The following is a 17,789-nucleotide window of genomic DNA, read 5'->3' as shown; positions in this document are numbered from 1 at the left end:
TTGGCGCTTCTTTTCTTTCTCTCTGTCTTAGGACCAAAAACCCGATAAAGGGTGCGTTCAGATTTTTTAAAAAAAGAAAAGAAAAAAAAGCGATTCAAAGTGCGCTACACACAGGCACAACGTCTAGACGTTGGTCCACAAGCCTCAGCACACTTTACAGGTTGTCGCTGACCACTATGGCCCCACATCATTCCATAAACCATTTAACAACAATTCAGGGACTTTGCTGGTTCAAGAGCGCACACCCAAAACTTTCCACAAGTAACCTTCGCAACCAGGATCAGCTCCCCGAGTTTCGTACGGGTTACAACGAGACAATTAGCAGTAAGTTCCTTGTCCAGGTGAATTTCAAGCTAACTCAATTTTTCAACAGAGTGTAATAGGCACCGCCAGGGTTCGAACTCGCAACCTCTCGCACCATAGTCGAACGCCTTACCGATTGAGCTAACTTGACTACTTGAGATATTCCTGTGCAGACGGGCCATTATGTTGTTTGGCTTTGCCCTTCAGTCTTCTTTTTTCTAAATTGTGCTGAACCTTCACGACAATCTCATATACTTCTTAACGTAGTGCCATGTTGAATGTTAACAATCTACTACTTGCTTTAAAATGTTAAACATGTTAAAGAGAACACAAGTATGGACACAGTATCTGGACGATTGATTTGTACTATGATTTCATTTCATTTAATATTACCTCATACCTAATCGAAAACATAAGAAAATAATATAAGCGTCTGTACAGGTCTGTTTATAGGGAGACAAGCATGAAAAAGTGTATCTGTTCTATTCACTTCAATCATCTTGATCTTTAACCTTTGGAACATTTCACATGCATGCTGTTTTCTCAATGCCTTCTCGGACCATTAGATAGTAATTCAAATCGTGAAACCGTAAAACGATCTGTTGGTCAGCATAGATATTGAATAAAATTGAATCCCCATCACATCAATTCAACGTTACACCCTTTTTTTGAAATACTGACTACCCGCGACTTAAAACACATGTACAGTACTATAGTACATATATCAGGTATTTACATGTTGTGTTCAGAACTTGATCACTAACTTTTGATTCAGTTTTTCTCTTTGGTATGAATATGTTCATGTTTTCTCAAGTCACCCAACTGTGTACAGCCTTTGTTACAAAATGAACATTTATAAGGCTTCTCTTTAGTGTGGATCCTTTCATGTATTTTCAAGTTGTCTGATCTTGGGAAACCTTTGTTACAAAATGTACATATGTAAGGCTTAACATTGGTATGAATACGTTCATGTACTTTTAAGTTACATGATTGTGCGAAGCCTCTATTACAAAATGTACATTCATAAGGCTTCTCTTTTGTATGTATACGTTCATGTACTTTCAACTGACTTGACTGTGTGAAACTTTTGTTGCAGAATCTACATTTATATTTCTTTTCGTTAGTATGCGTACGTACATGCATTTTCAGTTGATATGAGCTAGGAAAGCTCTTGCTACAAAATTTACATTCAAACGGTTTCTCATTTGTATGCGTACGTTCATGTATTTTCAAGGAACCTGATGTTGTGAATCTTTTCTCACAATATTTACAATTATAAGGTTTCTCTTTGGTATGGATACGTCTATGTGTTATTAAACTACTTGATGTTTTACAGCCTTTGTTACAAACTTCACACTTAAAAGGTTCCTCTCCAGTATGAACACGTTCATGTGTTTTCAAATCACCTGACTGTGTGAAGCCTTTGTTGCAAAATGCACAATTAAAAGGCTTCTCTTTAGTGTGGATTCGTTCATGTGTTTTCAAATTACCTGATGTTGTAAAGTCCTTGTTACAAACTGTACACTTATAAGGTTTCACTTTAGTATGTGTACGTTCATGTCTTTTCATGTTGCCAAGTGTTTGAAAACCTTTGTTACAATATTTACATATGTAAGGCTTCTGTTTAGTGTGAACACGTTCGTGATTTTTCAATTGATTTGACCGTGTGAATCCTTTGTTACAAACTTTACATTCAAAAGGTTTCACTTGAGTATGGATACGTTCATGATCGTTCCAGTTATTCCATGTTCTGAAGCTTTTGTTACAAAATTTACAAGTATAAGGCTTCTCATTTGTATGGATACGTTCATGTGTTTTCAAGCAAGTTGATGATATTAAACCTTTATTACAATATTTGCATTTGTAAGGCATTTGTTTAGTATGAATACGTTCATGTACTGTCAAGCCACTTGATCGTGAGAAGCATTTGTTACAAACCTTACATTTAAAAGGCTTCTCTTTTGTATGGATACGTTCATGTTCTTTCAAGCAACTTGATGACATTAAACCTTTGTTACAGTATTTGCATTTGTAAGGCGTCTCTTTAGTATGAATACGTTCGTGTACTGTCACGCTGCTTGACTGGGTGAAGCCTTTGTTACAAAATTTACACTTGAAACGCCGCTCTTTCTCTAATTTCTCTGTAGTAATGCAAGATTTAGAATGTTTCTTGTAACGGGATTTGGGAAACATTTGTTGGCAACTTTTCTGATTAGCATTCGGCTGTTTTTTTGTTTCCTGTTTCGTGTTTATAGATACTCCTTTACATTGATATTTAAAGGCTTCTTCGTATCTTTTCGTTTCCTCTGGCAATGTGTGGATTGTTCAATAGACATATTTCTGTCATTGCTTCCCTTCTGTCGCGACTTTAATTTTCCTTTACGGGATGTTCTTCTTGTCTTTAGAACCTTGGGAATGGGTACATATTTCACCGTGCTCTTGTAGTCATACCAGTAAGGACGAATCCGCATTTCGTGGTGTCGTTTGTGAGACAAATATCGGGTCACATTGTTGTAGAATCTTTGTCCGCAATATTTACATACGTGAGGCATTAAATAATCCCACTCACGTCGACGTCTGTTCATCGGCATCATACTGAAATAAAAACAAAAAGAAGAAAGTGTAGTTAATTCTTGATTTGATTTGTTCGGTTTGACAACCCTGGATAACCCAAGCAAGCCTCTTGTGAAGCTTATTTCCACGGAGGTCCATTTGAACACCGAGACGGGTTGGGACATCATTTAACACCATACTCTTCCCGAAACTGACTGCTAGCTACATGTATGGTTATGAAATACTCATCAACTCCGACCCCGGCCTTGTAAATGCATTCCAAAAGCAATTTATAGCCAGCCACCCGTCCACCCGTAAGTCATTTTGGACGGGCAGTTTGCTCCTGGGACCATTGGGGAGAGGCAATATGGGACCATTGGGGGACAGCTCGACAGGCCTGTGGTAGATGCTAAATTCTTGAAATTGTGGTAGATGCTAAATTCTAAAAATAGTGCCTGAATAAGTTCTTTGAACTTAAAACAAGACCAGACTAAAGTAATAAATCACGGTTATAGCAATAGCTGTTTTGTCTGGTTTATGTTTTCAGGGTCAAATTTGGGAGAGGGGGGGGGGTGAAAATGATGGGCACTTGTCAAATCCTAGCGTAAGACCTAAGTTAGGCTACTGAAAATAAGGGGCATAAAAACCAGAACTTCATAACCATGTGCGCTAGTGCGCCTCCCAACTTTGCCCTTATGAACCCTCCTGATGCAGGCCTATCCATACAAACAGAAAAATAAAAATATAGGCCTTACTGACCGTAACCTCGTGATCGTAACTCTGTTTCATATAGCACACGTATATCCAGTACCAGAGAGAAGATACCGTACCGGTACCCGATTCGCATACTTCATGTATACGGTATTGCAACATGGTTGTTCACTGAATCGACATTATCCTACAGTTTTCTTTGTTGATGCATTTTATAGCAATATCTTACTCTCAAACAAGACGAATGAATTCCTCTAGACCGCAAAATATGGTACAGGTGTTTCCCACTATCTCGAGTACTACTCCATGTACATGTACATGTTATGTAGTACTATACTACACGTATTTAATGCGTACCGTGTCGTGCGTTCCACCATTTCCTGTATTAAAGATCTGTACATAAGCCTGTAAATCACAGTGAATTGGCTGTACATGCACGTAGCACTTATTTACTAGTACCTCGTTGACTGTTGACCGTGACTGTTGACGTACTATCTACCAACTCGACCCAAACAAACTCGGTCTACAGCGAGTTGAGCTCATGTTCTATTACAGAAAGCTAGCTTTGAGTGCTTTGTCAATATCATAGTCGGATCCGGGGTCACTCCCATTGTAGCCTGTACACCATGTCATTTCCGCGTATTAGCTATTGCAATTTTGCTACCCCTTTTTCCAATTTTTCATGTTTTTGACACTCTAAACACGATACGCGCGTATCGTGCCTATCTACGAAAAACTACCCATGGAAAATCCAAAGACCACATGATGCAGTCATGTCTACAGTAGAATTCAACTCGACCTTTGCAGGACTTAAACCCCATTAAAAGCTATTAAACCAAGATAACACTCATTGAAAACGGCTCAACTGATTAAATCATATCTTCTCTGGTTAAATACACACAACATATGTGTCTGCTTTACACGTACAATGGAGCAATGAGCTGGGATTATACTTTCAGTTGGGTGAATGATTATAAAGCGAGCGCTAGAGAACAATTGTGTGTGGTCTTTGTTTACGAAATGAGACAATACGTGCTTATTGTTAACCAGCGTTCTTGAAAATGAGAAACATGGTGGTTTGCAGACTTAACACGGTTTGGAAATAATTTCTTCATATTTTTTGGTGTTATCTGTCGTTTACATATCCTTCCTAAAACACGTAAAAGTACGCATATTTCCAAACATCTAAATTAGCTAAAAATTTAGGACATGTTACAAACCTATATTGTCTAGAATTTTAGAAGAGTACTTATAATATTGGCCGGTTATTTTTCACACAGCGACGTTAACTAGGCAATGTACTATTACCTATAACATTAACTAAAAAACCAAAGTAAGCATATTTCCAAACATCTAAATGAGCTAACACTATAGGTTTTGTAAATAAACTATATTTTCTAGAACTATAGAAGAGTACTTTTAATATTGGCCGGTTATTTTTCACACAGCGACGTTAACTAGGCATATCCCCATACTTTTAACGTAGGCTATTTGTAGAGGTCACGCGTCAATGGGAGAGAGCACTGTGTATTGTGTATAGGAAAACGGACAGTAACTGCAGTATGAGACCATAGCCAAATGCATAAGTCACGACTATTGGCAGTGGCTGATTTAGGGCGTATTTATTTATATAATTTATGTACAATCTAGGCCCCAGCAAATATACAAGAAAATCACATTTAGTGTGGCCATATTAAACAAGACATAGGCCTATTCAAAAGAAACATATCTACAAAATAAAAACCTGTTATAAACGTAAAAGAAGCCCGAAAGTTGAAAACTGTTAAACTTTATATCAGGCGGATTCTCCTGATATGTGATGCGATCAAGCAAAATCAGTCGGAACTCGGAAATATTGATTTTGAGATATAGCCAAACAAAGGAAATGTTTCCTTTTTTTCTGTTGTTTTGGAAACTCTTTGCTCATATCTTTTGATCTGGTTGTTCAATTTTAATGTGGTTTTCTGGAAAATGCAGCTTTGTAAATGCTTTATATTATCCTATAAGAAACTGAAAATGTAATATTTCCGAGTTCCGACTAAGTTTGCTTGATCGCATCACATACGGTATACTGTGAAGCTCCAAAATCTTCTTTCTTTCTTCTTTAGTAGAAACGAAAAATGGTAATAGTGTCAGACGTTTGCACCGTTTTTCGACCAAACTTGGCCACAAGAAGCACTAACCCTAACCCTAACCCCAACCCACGTTTCATAAGTGTTACAAAAAAGTGTTCTAATGATGACTGAATATTCATAACATTGTTTCAGTGTTATGGGAAATGTACTTTTATTCGCTGAAGTTCCCTGCGTGACGTTTTATCTGCCCATTTGATATAACTTGTATTATTTGGCGATTCAAATATTGACTGATCATTCGTGTATTTCTTATATCCAGAAATGGGCTATTCCAGATAAAACATGCACCCCCCCTATAGAGGGCAAAATTGTTTTTTTCTAAAATGTCTGGAATTCCAAAGCATACTTGAGGAAGAAACCTGGATTTCCGGCCCTGTTTAGTGCATGTAAAATCTGGAAATCCATGGAGGGATATAGAGGGTTTTTAAAAATTGTCAAAAAAAAGTTGGAATTTTCAATTGACTTACCCAAAAAAATCTGGAATTCCATCGCCCTCTATAGAGGGTTTCTAAAAATATCCAAATAAAAAGTTGGAATTTTTTAATTGACTAGCAAAAAAGTCTGGAATTCCATGGAGGGGTATAGAGGGTTTTTAAAAATTTTAAAAAAAGTTGGAATTTTCAATTGACTTACCAAAAAAATCTGGAATTCCATCGCCCTCTATAGAGGGTATCTAAAATTACACAAATAAGTTGGAATTTTTCAATTGACTACCAAAAAGTCTGGAATACCATGTTAGGGTTTTTAGAGTTATTTTAGGCTTGTATAGGTGTTTATTGTTCTAAAGGTTTCATTATATTGGCTTTATCTGCATTTATTCAAAGTCATCTATGATGTTTTACATGTATAATATAGGCCCACCACCAAGGCATGTGTTAAGCAGTAACATACGCAGGTTTTCAAAGTCGGGGACAGGGGTCTCGATTCTCTGACTGTTTTAAAATTTAATAACTACATGTAATTCCCCAGTTTCCCCCCGATTGGGTGCATTATTTCCCCGAACTTTTTGACAAAAGTGGGGGGCACATCCCCCTGTCCCCTTTGCGCACGCCACTGGTGTTGGTATCCTAGGTAACCACTAAAATTAAGCTTCTCTTTTGTGAAGGGTTGCTGTTCTCCTAGACTATGCCATAGTCGAATTTTATTAAAAATATGTTATTATTAGTCATGATGAACCCATTTCGTTGAACTCAAAATTATACTGATGTTTATTAAAATTAAAGTATTCAATAGTTAAATGGTCATAAAGAGTTAAAAATATCAGATGATTAGTGACAATAAAAGTAATTCAATGCAACATTATCTTGCATAATTATAATGGCTCACTTTAATACTGAACAATTCTTATTTTGGAATCTACCAGTTTATTGATAGCGAACCCCGAAAATTCGACTATGGACTTTGAATTGTAAGCAGAACTTTACCCCTGGACTTTGCTCTCTAAAACACACTGTCAAGCATACTTGTTTATCAGTCCATTAACCACAAGTCCCGGCCACAAGTACGCGCTAGATGTTTGATGAGAGATTAACTTTGCGTCAACACAAAAGCGCCGCAAATACCACAGACAGTTGTGTACGGTGTAGTTAATGGTAATGGCGCGGGCCCAGAAGATTTAAACATAGCGAGATATGGGCGACCAATCACAAGGCAGATCCATTTAAAGATGCATTACATCATGGCCAATTTTAGTTAGGCCAGAAATTGGCCTAACTCTCCATAGAGTCCCGTGTTAAAAATCTTAACCGCAAGACAACGTCAGTAGTCTACTTGGGAAGCTAACAAAGAGAGGGAGTAGGGTGACTGAAAAGATCAGATGTGAAAATCTATCAATTGTGCACACATTAATTAAATCAGAGTTTTAAGCTTAAATACAATATCCAGAGTATGCACAATGGGCAAGTGGACTACGGGGTAGTGTACTGTTCTCCTTACGGGTTTTCAATAACAATGTGTGGTATGTAGGCCTACTAGTTTCTATATTAGGCCTAAAAAATGTTTGATTGGCGTAACATAATTTTAACATTTTTGTTAAACTGGGTCTTTAGGTCCATGAACTGAACCACACAAAGGGACGCCTACTCTGTCGGCAGCACACATTTCGAACTATAAAAGGATTGTATTGTGAAACTCAGATTTTTGCTTCAGCCCTTTCTAAAAATTCATTAGGGCAAAATTTTTTCTTTATGTCCTTAATTATTCTTTATTTAATCCTGTTCTTTCTTTCTTGAGGCCTAGATCTTTTTCCCTACTTTACAACTCGAATATTGTTGTATTGTCAATGGATATACCGTAGAACGTTCGCCTAGTAATGGCGCTATGGGCCCACTTGATATAACTGGTATTTTAGACACAAACTTAAAGTGCCTTCCCACAAAAATCCCACCAGCAAATAAGGGCACATACCCTTAATTCTTGTTGTGATTTTTAGAGGAGGTAGCTCTCTCTTGGTACATGAAATTTACCCCAAGGCAAAGGAGCCCATGTGCGCCATTAGGCGAACGTTTACGGTACATAAGAATTCAAACTTTCTTACTTTGGTTTGAGCTGAGACTAAAATACCTAAATCCTCAAATGTTGTTTTTATATTAAATATATACCTGTATTTGAATGAAATAGATTTATAATAGGCTACATGATAAATACATGAAGCCACAGCAAGTAGAACGAGTGCGATCTTGTCGCGCAGAGGGTGCTTGCTAATTGCTGCAGTACCATGTACTATGCAGGTGCTCCTTTGTTAAAAGGGAATTCCCTGATTGGGGAGTGGACGATCAAAGCGAAGTAAGAGCTCATAATTATCTAAATTCGTTGGGGACTGTTACTTTTTAAAGTTTCAACGTCCGTATACATACGACATGTCCTTTTATTGTTACCAAAAATAAATAACTTGACTCACAATTAATGCTAGTATTTCGAACGCAATGCAACTTCTTTTCTAAAATTTGCAAGTTTCTTGAGTTTTCTTGAGTAGACACGACCAAGCTTAGTTGTCCACACTTGCGTTTTACTTGACTTTGTTTATGTAAATATATTCAAGGTTTTTATAATTGACACCTGTCTATTTCTTTCCTTGCCCTGTTGTATAGCTATTATTATAAGATGAGCTCAAAGTGTATATTTCTACATTTTGAGCTCAAAATATTTAATAGGGATATCATCATATGTCTATACTATTACTATGATGCGCATGCGTTGTGTGGGCTGTGGGGGTGAGTGTGATGCTGGTTTAAAAAAATGTATAGCCCGGGGGGTCACTCGCTTACCAAAGTATGCATGCTCGTCCCCAAAAACGTCGAAAAAGGGTCGATTTTTGGCCTTGTGGCGGCGTCGACGTTTTAAGAAAAAAGGGTGCTTTTCAGGTAAAGTTTCGACGTTTAGGGTATCTTTTTTCAATTTCCATGGGTTTGTTTTAGAGTTTACGCCATTTAGGGGTCAATTTTAGTTTCTTACACCGAATTACACCATATTTTAGGGGTAAGATTTTCAGAGCCTTACGCTAATAAGGGGTGAAATTTTTCTACACTGATTACGCCATTTAGGGTCCATTTTTGAGGTGCTGGGACGAGCATGCATGCATACCACTTTGGTAAGCGAGTGATCCCCCGGGATGTATAGGCCTATAAAAACAAAATCTTCGCACCAGCTAGAATGAAGAGTGAAGACCCAAGTCAAGCTGGGGATCACCATTGCAGGGGATGAACCTATAGACGCACACCACTCTTCGTCATACATAAATTCTCCCAGCCACATTTCCCTAACATAATATGAAATTTAAAAAAAAAAAGGAAATTTATTTTGGCAGAGGTGTGGCTCGAACCCACGCTGCACCGCTATCATGTAAACAGTATCGACATATTACCAGCGCCTTTACCGCTCAGCCAACTGACTTGTTGGGGCCATCTTGAAAATTTGAACATATAAGGGAGTGTTCATAAATAGGCCTACTTTGGTGGGGGGGGATGGAAAATATTTTTTTTCATGTCGAAATTTTTTTTAACCCCCCCTCTTCGTGAACCCAAAACTTTTTTTGACCCCCCCTCTTAATGGACCTAAAACTTTTTGACCCCCCCCTCATATAGGTTCAAAACTATTTTGACCCCCCCATCATAATGTACCGGGGTACCATTCTACTAATTCAATTCTACTACCATTCAAATGGCATTAATGATACCGGTACTAAAATTTGTATTCAAGTGCAACGAAATTGTACCCATGTTATTGATATAAAATATGTGGAATTGTGGAAATGTTTTAAAGTAGCACGCTAAAATTTGTGCCATTTGGATGCTAAATGAATGAAATTTGATGTAAAAGTGGATTAAATACGTGCAAAGCGCGGAAAAAATTGTACTTTGGGGGCTAAAATGGCCAAATATGAGCTGAAACACACATACAGGCGTCAACATTGGGGGGATGATTGTATGGGCCATCCCCCGGGATCTACGCCTATGTTTACTGGGACTTTTTGTTGCGGCGAAGCGCGCAAAAACAAAGACTATTTTAGCCCAAAATACAGGGGCGTTGCCAGTTTTCTTGGTCGGGGGGGGTGAATAAAATTTCGGGGGCACGGACGAAAAAAGAAATTGCAGTTGCAAAATCATATACCGGTTTTGTTTTTTAGAGAGACTGGACATACATGTATGAAAAAAAGGCTTTATTGGGACAAAATGCGTGCAATAATTGTGTATAAATCACCCATGATATGGGATGAAAATGCCTTTATTGTGACAATGTGCACACACAGGGTGCAAACATTTTGTATTTTACACTATTTTGGCCCATGATCGGGTTGAATTTACATGGAAAAGGGTCTCCTTGCTCCTTTTCTTTGCCCTCCAGATTTTCTCTGTCATTTTTTGTCAGAGGGGCATTTTTCTCTTTCATTTTTTGTCAGGGGCCCTTCCGCCCCCTGTCTACACTACTGCCGAAATGGTGTGTTTTGCTATTAAATTGATGGGCCAGTTCGCGTGATCGCGAAGCGCAAAATTGTGCAATTTTACCCTATTTGGGCCCAAAACATGGTGCTTTTCGATGTGCTAAAAAAAGTTGCACATGGCAATTATTGCTTTATTTTTCTTCTTTAAGGATTTTTAGGGGATGTCCCCCATGGAAAAAATTAGGGGGGCGTGTACCCCGGTTCTCCAAGCTTCCTCCGCCTACAATTGTAATGCAAACATGATTTAGATGTAGGCCTATATATCAGTGATAATAAATTAATAATCTGTACTACATGTACATGTACATGAAACATAATTGTAAAAATTGTCAACACTAAAGAAGAGCAAAGATATTGCAGCTTTTAGTGATTTAAAGAGCTGACCACTTACATACAAGAACTGACACAAACCTCAAAATTAAGTTTTAGACGACAATTTTTAACACTGGATCAAATGTACTTTTGTTCTGGTTTAACATGTGAACATTTGCGCGCACAGCGCGCGAAAATTGTTTACACCCCCCCCCCCCTCTACGCGCCGAAAATCTTTTAACCCCCCTGTTCATACACCCAAAACTTTTGTAACCCCCTATTCAGAACTCCTAAAATTTTATGACCCCCTACATATTTTCCAGCCCCCCCCACCAGAGTATTTATGAACACTCCCTAATCACAACTTCAATTACTTCAACATACCACGTGACAAGCAAAGACAGAAAACGTACCATATTTTGGAATTTTATCTGCTTAAAAACATTAATGTGTATAGAGCTACCATTATTAATATTGTTGAATTCTCAGGCGCATACAGACAATACGAGGGGCCTATGATACATACACAATTGATTTCGTGCACGCACATGCTCTGCAAGGTAGGGAGCCTAGTCAGCCTACCATTTTTCTTGTAAGACTGTCTGGATTTTTGCAATTTATAATAAAAGTCCACGTAGGTCCCCAAAGTCCTTTCAGATATTAAAAGATAAAATTCCCATAAAGACGAAACAGTAATCTTTAGTGGGGACCTACGTAAATTTTACATAAAATTTCCGCCATCAATTCAGTGTTAATTTTTATTATTCAGAAAATATTTTGGCGTATATAAAATTGAAATAAAATTCTCTGCTTGCTAAACCACATAAACTGAAGCATGATTGGGTATCACGAATCGTTATATATGATGTAGGCTACAGTTAATATTCAAATATTCTTTTACACATTATGATGCTTCAGTTTTTACACAAACAAGAATTTGTCTTTAAAAAAAACCAAGTTCACGGATCTAAATCTAAACACCATGAAATTCAACACATCACGCGTCACGACCAAGCTCACATTGGGCGCCCATTCCTTTTTTAAAGGAATTTTTATTAAGCCACATACAGGAAACAAATTTGGCTATAAACTACGAAGAAAATTGTACATGTATGCAAGATGCCTTATCACTAAAGTAAACAAATTACACAGCCATTTGCTCTTGCTAGCTTTTGTCAGGGTCAGGGATATTTGTCTCATAGTCCTGCTTTTATGAACACCAATATTATACAGGTTTATAGGCCTACACATGGGTTATTACAAGAGTCAATAAACATTTGACCAATTAACTATAGATAATGGGCTTAGTTTTATGCAATGTAGTTATATTGAACTTTTTCTGAAGTAAGTCGCCTGCTGCATAGTTTTCTATACAGATGATATGTTTACTTTGTGATTAGGCCTGATCATGAACTGCTAGTTTGATTAACCAATCGGGTATATGTATTGGCAGCATGAGACGGCTATAAGCCAATTGCAAACATATTTATAAAAAAGGCTAAAAAATTCCTACACTGAGCAGACTCTTTGCCGGGTTTAAGGGCTAAATAGTAATATGAGATGTGGGGGCAAGTGGCATCATTTCACTGCCGTGAAAAATATTTCATTGAAAACCCTCCCACTCAGCTATTTTAAAAAGGTAATCAGGCTTCCTCAGCATGTGCAATAAATTAGCATTACATTTTTTCTTACTCATCTGGAAACTCATCTGGAATGGATAACAATTGAAATGGCAGACATGTTGGTTTTAAGTTCTAAGTGACAGAGGGCTATTTCTCTAGTTCGATTCCACAACCATTTACACTTATCACCTGTGTTATGGTATTATTTTGCGAATTGCCCCGTGGTACTTTATGGAGGGGAGACTTTTATTTAAATATAAAGGACGAGTGGCCAGAATTCGGTAGGGTCTATATAGCTTTACAAATTCTGAGTCTTGCAATTATGATTTTAGAGCCAAAGGGGTAACTATATATTATAAAATTATAAAAGGTTAGAAAGTCAGTATTAAAAGCAAGTCAGTAAGATACACCTCTACTGCACTCCATAGTAGGCCCACAGCTAAAAACTACACTGACAGAAAAAAAATTAAAAAAGAGGAGAACTTTTTTATTTTTATTTTTTTCTACAATGCAAAATTGATCATTAAGAGGAGGAAGCAAGTTATATTGCCAATACCGTGTGTTAACTTTAATTTTCCACTTTTATGCAAGAAATAAAAGAAGAAGATAAAAATTCCCTTTTAAAGGGAAAGCCAGCTTCAATGCAGAAGAGGTCTTGTAATTTGTTTGGGTGGAAGGCATTTTAGGATCACTCTTTTTTATGATCCATCATGTTTCATGACAGTCCACCAAACCAGGTGGTGTTCGCATTGCATTTTCATCGTCAACCGTGTAATTGAACAAACATTAACTCCTATAACTTCCTGTCAACTCTTCAATTAATTACTCCAAATTGTCTTTTTTTGTCTTTTCTGCCTTTTAGGCTACCTTGCTCATTATTAATATAAAGAAATACACTGCAGTTTTTAGTTAATTGGCTAAAAACTGTCATCCTACTTGCCTTATACATGCACATTAATTTTATATTAATTTATATATTAATTCGCAATTTATGCATATCACATTATAAAATGTATAAAGACTGATATTGTTCAATAGGCCTACATGTATATAAATTATACCCATATCAAAAATAGGCCCTGAAATTACATCAAATTTTTCCTGTTGAAAAGACAAAACTGATGTTTAAGATATCAATTATTTCATAAATTACATTTTGAGTCATTTTTATCCATAAAACGATACAGGATATAGGATATTTTTACTTTGACTTTTACGTCCATAAAGGTTTTAATCATGTTATCAATACACACATCTCATGCTGTGCTGATCTCCAGGAGGTCTGAAAATGTAAATCTAAGAACGCCTGATAACAAGGATACTATCATGTTCTTTTGTTGACATGCTGTGGAAACTATTATAGGCCTGGCATATAACTTTTAATGTCATATTTCCTTCAAACCATAACTTTTGAAATTCTCACTCGTTTTCATTCGTTGAAACGGCAAAACATACTTTCTTTTTCTTACAAATCGAATAACATGTCTTACATATATTTTCACCATAAAAATGTCCGCTAAGTAATTCAAACCAATGCTAGTACCCCGCGCCGTAATCTCTTTATCAAACAAAGACGATCTCCGAATTAGATAGCCAGCTCTTAGCTGGCGAAAATCAGAATCCCTCAAAGGGACAGGGACAATAAAATGTTTGTTTGTTGTTGTTGTTTTGGCCAAATAATTATTTTATTTCGAGAAAGTACAAATTTAACAAAGTTCTCACGACTTACATTGTGGAGGTTGCTTCCTCCTCTTAATGATCAATTTTGCATTGTAGAAAAAAATAAAAATAAAAAAGTTATCCTCTTTTTTAATTTTTTCTTCTGTCAGTGTAGTTTTTAGCTGTGGGCCTACTATGGAGTGCAGCCTGTAGTGTAGAGGTGTATCTTACCGACTTGCTTTTAATACTGACTTTCTAACCTTTTATAATTTTATAATATATAGTTACCCCTTTGGCTCTAAAATCATAATTGCAAGACTCAGAATTTGTAAAGCAATATAGACCCTACCGAATAATTATTTTATTGTTTTGATTACGTTCGATAAATTTGGTTTTACCATAGACCACTTATCTTTCCTATTTTGGAGATTGATGATAAAAGACATAATGTACGATTTTGGTAAAATTTTAATTTTGTTCTTCTTTTTTGTCAAAAATTACTATGATTACATAATATTACTACTACATGTAATGACATGGTATTTAATCCATTAACATTTGATTGTAATTCAGGCGAGCAAGATCTATAGTGATGTAGTAAATACTGTAAACGACGATATACACGATTGTTCATATCTTACCCCTACACAGTTCTGTTCAGATCCGAAAGCAAGTAGTGGAAACTTTAACATGTTAAATGTTAATATTCGAAGCTTATCCAAAAATTTCGCTAAATTTAAACAATGTATTAATACGCTAGATCAAGATTTCGATGTTATTGGTATTTCCGAAACACATTTGAAAGACACACCTCCGAATATGTATAATCTTCCTGGCTACAATTTAGAATATATGAACAGGATTGGACGAGGTAAAGGAGGCGTGTGCCTTTATATCTCTGATAAAGTTAAGTATAAACTTAGGCCAGACCTTTGTCATGCCCACTCTAATTATGAGTCGTGTTTTATAGAAATTGAATGTAATTCTTCTAAAAATGCTGTAGTCGGTGTGTTATACAGGGCTCACACTTCAATAAATGACTTTATGACGGATTTTGACCCTCTTTAAAAAAAATTAACATCAGACAGAAAACAGATTTATATAATGGGTGATTTCAACATTGATTTACTAAAGGTAGATAGTCACAGACCCACTCATGATTATCTTGAACTTCTTTACTCATGTTCATTGACGCCTACAATTTATAAACCAACTAGAATTACGCCAACATCAGCTACAATTATTGACAATATTCTGACAACCAATGAAAATATAATCAAATCGACAATTTTGATTACAGACATAAGTGACCATTTTCCAACTACTTTGTCAACCAATCTTGAAATACATAAACGAAATGAAAAAAAACGAATAAGGCAACTTACAAAAGAATTCATAGTGATGTTAATGTATCTAAGTTTAAAAACGACTGTCAGAGGTTAAATGGGACGAAACTCTTGACAATAATAATGCAAATGATGATTATAATACATTTATTGATACTTTTAATACTTTATATGATGATTAAAAAAAAAAAAAAAAATGTACGGGTAATAGAAGAAAAGAACCAATAGCACCATGGATCACCAAAGGTTTACTTAAGAGTATTAATAAAAAGAATTTATTGTATAAACAATATATTAAATCACCTAATGCTAGAAATTGTCAATTATTTAAGACATATAAAAATAAGTTACAAATGCTTCTTCGAAAATCGAAACGAAAATATTTTTTCTCTAAGTTTGAGCATGCTAAATGCAATATGAAACAAACATGGAAAACAATCAATGATGTTATTGAAAGAAAAAAAAACAATCGACTCAAAGTAAATTTAAAGATGAAGGTGGCAATACTATCAACAATCCTCAAGATATCTCAAATAAATTTAATGATTTTTTTGTAAATATAGGTCCTAATCTTGCTTCAACCATTCAACACAAAGGGAAACATTATTTTGATTATATAAATGATACCATATCTGGGAGTATGTACCTGAAACCAATTGTTGAACTTGATATAATCAAAATTATAGATAAGTTAAAGTTAAATAAGAGTGGTGGTCACGACAATATTGGCAATCTAATCATAAAAAAGTAAGTCGAGAAATTGCCAAACCTCTTAATATGATATTTAATTTATCTATTTCTACCGGAATTGTTCCAGATAAAATGAAAGTAGCTAAGGTCATACCACTTTTCAAAAAACAAGATGTTGAAGTTTTCTCAAATTATCGTCCCGTTTCTCTCCTACCATGTTTTTCCAAAATTCTTGAAAGATTAGTTTTTAACAGATGTATGGATTATATTGATACTCAAGGAATCCTTAACACTAAACAATTTGGTTTTAGACCAAAGCACTCAACCTCTATGGCTATTGAACAAATGGTAGATAAAATAAATTTCGCGGTTGAGAGAAACGAGACGACTGTTGGAATATTTTTGGACTTGTCTAAGGCATTTGATACAATTGATCACAATATTCTCCTTCACAAACTAGAACACTATGGCCTTCGTGGCATTGTCTTAGACTGGTTCAGAAGTTATTTAAGTAACAGGAAACAATATGTATCTTATAATTGCCATTCATCAGAATTGAAAATGTAATTTGCGGAGTTCCGCAAGGATCTATTCTCGGCCCTCTTTTATTTATACTATATATAAATGATATAACTAATACATCTAATATACTTGATTTCATCCTCTTTGCAGATGATACAACAATTTTATATTCACATGAAAACATAGAAAAGCAAGTCAATCATATAAACAAAGAACTAGAGGAAGTGAGCAATTGGTTCAGAGCAAATAAATTGTCTGTTAATGCCAGTAAAACAAACTACATGATACTAGGAACGCCAAATATGACACAAATTAATGATCTGAGAATCATACTTAACTACACTACCTTAGAAAGAGTACAACAAACCAAGTTTCTTGGTGTGTTAATAGATGAATGTCTCACTTGGAAAAGCCACATAGATTGTATTTCAAAAACAGTGTCAAGAAATGTTGGTGTCATGACCAAACTAAAACATTATGTACCAGAACGTATTTTACATACCCTTTATTGTACTTTGATAATGCCCTATCTTAATTATGGAATACTTGTATGGGGGATACCTGTAAAACTTACTTAAGTAAATTAATGAAACTCCAAAAGTGGGCTATAAGAACGATAGCAAACAGTCACTACAGAGAACATACAGGACCGTTGTTTGCAAACTATAACATCTTAACTATCGAAGATATGTACACACTAGATTTGGGTACATTTATGTACAAGTATTCTATTAATGAACTCCCTCTTATATTTAATAATTATTTTTCCAAACGCTCTGATGTACATAACTACAAGACAAGACATGTAAACGACTTAAATTTGACTAAAAACAAAAAAGTTTTTTCTGATCACGCAATCCGTACTAAAGGCTCCATCCTTTGGAATTCACTAGGTATTTTTGTGAAAAACTCCAGATCTATTAAACATTTCCGTTATCAATTAAAAGAAATGTTAATCTCAAAATATACTTAATATATTATCTTTGAGCACCGTCCT

General features: G+C 35.8%; 1 protein-coding gene across 2 annotated transcripts; it reads right to left on the bottom strand.

Annotated features, from left to right (window-relative positions):
* Nucleotides 1–730: 730 nt before the first annotated feature.
* On the bottom strand, nucleotides 731–4,050 carry LOC140152466 (uncharacterized). 2 transcript variants are annotated; one of them, XM_072174786.1, is made up of 2 exons: nucleotides 3,925–4,050; nucleotides 731–2,898 (listed from the first exon to the last, which is right to left on the bottom strand). In XM_072174786.1, exon 2 carries the CDS (start codon nucleotides 2,494–2,496, stop codon nucleotides 1,075–1,077), a length of 1,422 nt encoding a protein of 473 aa, XP_072030887.1. In that variant the 5' UTR covers nucleotides 2,497–2,898; nucleotides 3,925–4,050; the 3' UTR covers nucleotides 731–1,074. The 2 variants fall into 2 exon arrangements, with proteins under 2 accessions (XP_072030887.1, XP_072030888.1); XM_072174787.1 differs by lacking the exon at nucleotides 3,925–4,050 and adding an exon at nucleotides 3,797–3,879.
* Nucleotides 4,051–17,789: the final 13,739 nt, after the last annotated feature.

Source organism: Amphiura filiformis, chromosome 5 (genome assembly GCF_039555335.1).
Source record: "Amphiura filiformis chromosome 5, Afil_fr2py, whole genome shotgun sequence".
NCBI lineage: Eukaryota > Metazoa > Echinodermata > Ophiuroidea > Amphilepidida > Amphiuridae > Amphiura > Amphiura filiformis.
This window is presented reverse-complemented; position numbering and strand designations above follow the sequence as displayed.

What these genes read in the sequence shown, in the direction of transcription:
- LOC140152466 (XM_072174786.1), bottom strand. Translation starts at nt 2,496, where the DNA reads ATGTTTCCCAAATCCCGTTACAAGAAACATTCTAAATCTTGCATTACT.